The sequence below is a fragment of the Fulmarus glacialis genome, unplaced genomic scaffold (genome assembly GCF_000690835.1).
Source record: "Fulmarus glacialis isolate BGI_N327 unplaced genomic scaffold, ASM69083v1 scaffold27015, whole genome shotgun sequence".
In the NCBI taxonomy this organism is placed as follows: Eukaryota; Metazoa; Chordata; class Aves; order Procellariiformes; family Procellariidae; genus Fulmarus; species Fulmarus glacialis.
The window spans coordinates 14,682-15,108 of NW_009211706.1; the positions used below are offsets into that span (position 1 = coordinate 14,682).

General features: G+C 60.2%; 1 protein-coding gene across 1 annotated transcript in view; it reads right to left on the bottom strand.

Annotated features, from left to right (window-relative positions):
- Positions 1–427, bottom strand: part of RAB44 (RAB44, member RAS oncogene family) — a gene marked incomplete at its 5' end in the record, with an annotated part of 12,751 nt that overhangs the window by 10,734 nt on the left and 1,590 nt on the right. The window contains one exon of the mRNA XM_009577641.1: positions 189–282. Coding sequence (XP_009575936.1) covers positions 189–282 — 94 coding nt within the window. The remainder of the gene's footprint in view (positions 1–188; positions 283–427) is intronic.

Genomic DNA, 427 nt, shown 5'->3' on the forward strand with positions numbered 1-427 from the left:
ATGATCTTAGAGGTCTTTTCCAACCTTAATGATTCTATGATTCTATGTGATGGAGGTCCTATGTGACAACCTGCATCAAGGGCTGGTGGGGACAGACCGAGGTCAGGTGTACAACACCATGTTGCTGCTACAGGCACAGCCCAGAGACCCCCTACACACGATGGGGGAGCAGGGTTGGGCCAGCTCACCTCCAGCTGCACTGTGACCAAGCGCTGCACCTCCCTCTCGCTGGCATCCAGTGCTTGCTGCAGCTCCACGCCGTGCTGGTGGCTCCGGGCCATGCTCTGGGATGGCAACAAGGACGTTAGCACCCACTCGCCCATATGGGAGCTGTCACAGGGGTTTCGGGGTGCTGGGTCCCCTCCCAGGGTGGGTGGCAAGGGGAGAGGAGCAGCTGGTGACCCACCTCCTGCTCCAGCCGCTGCTG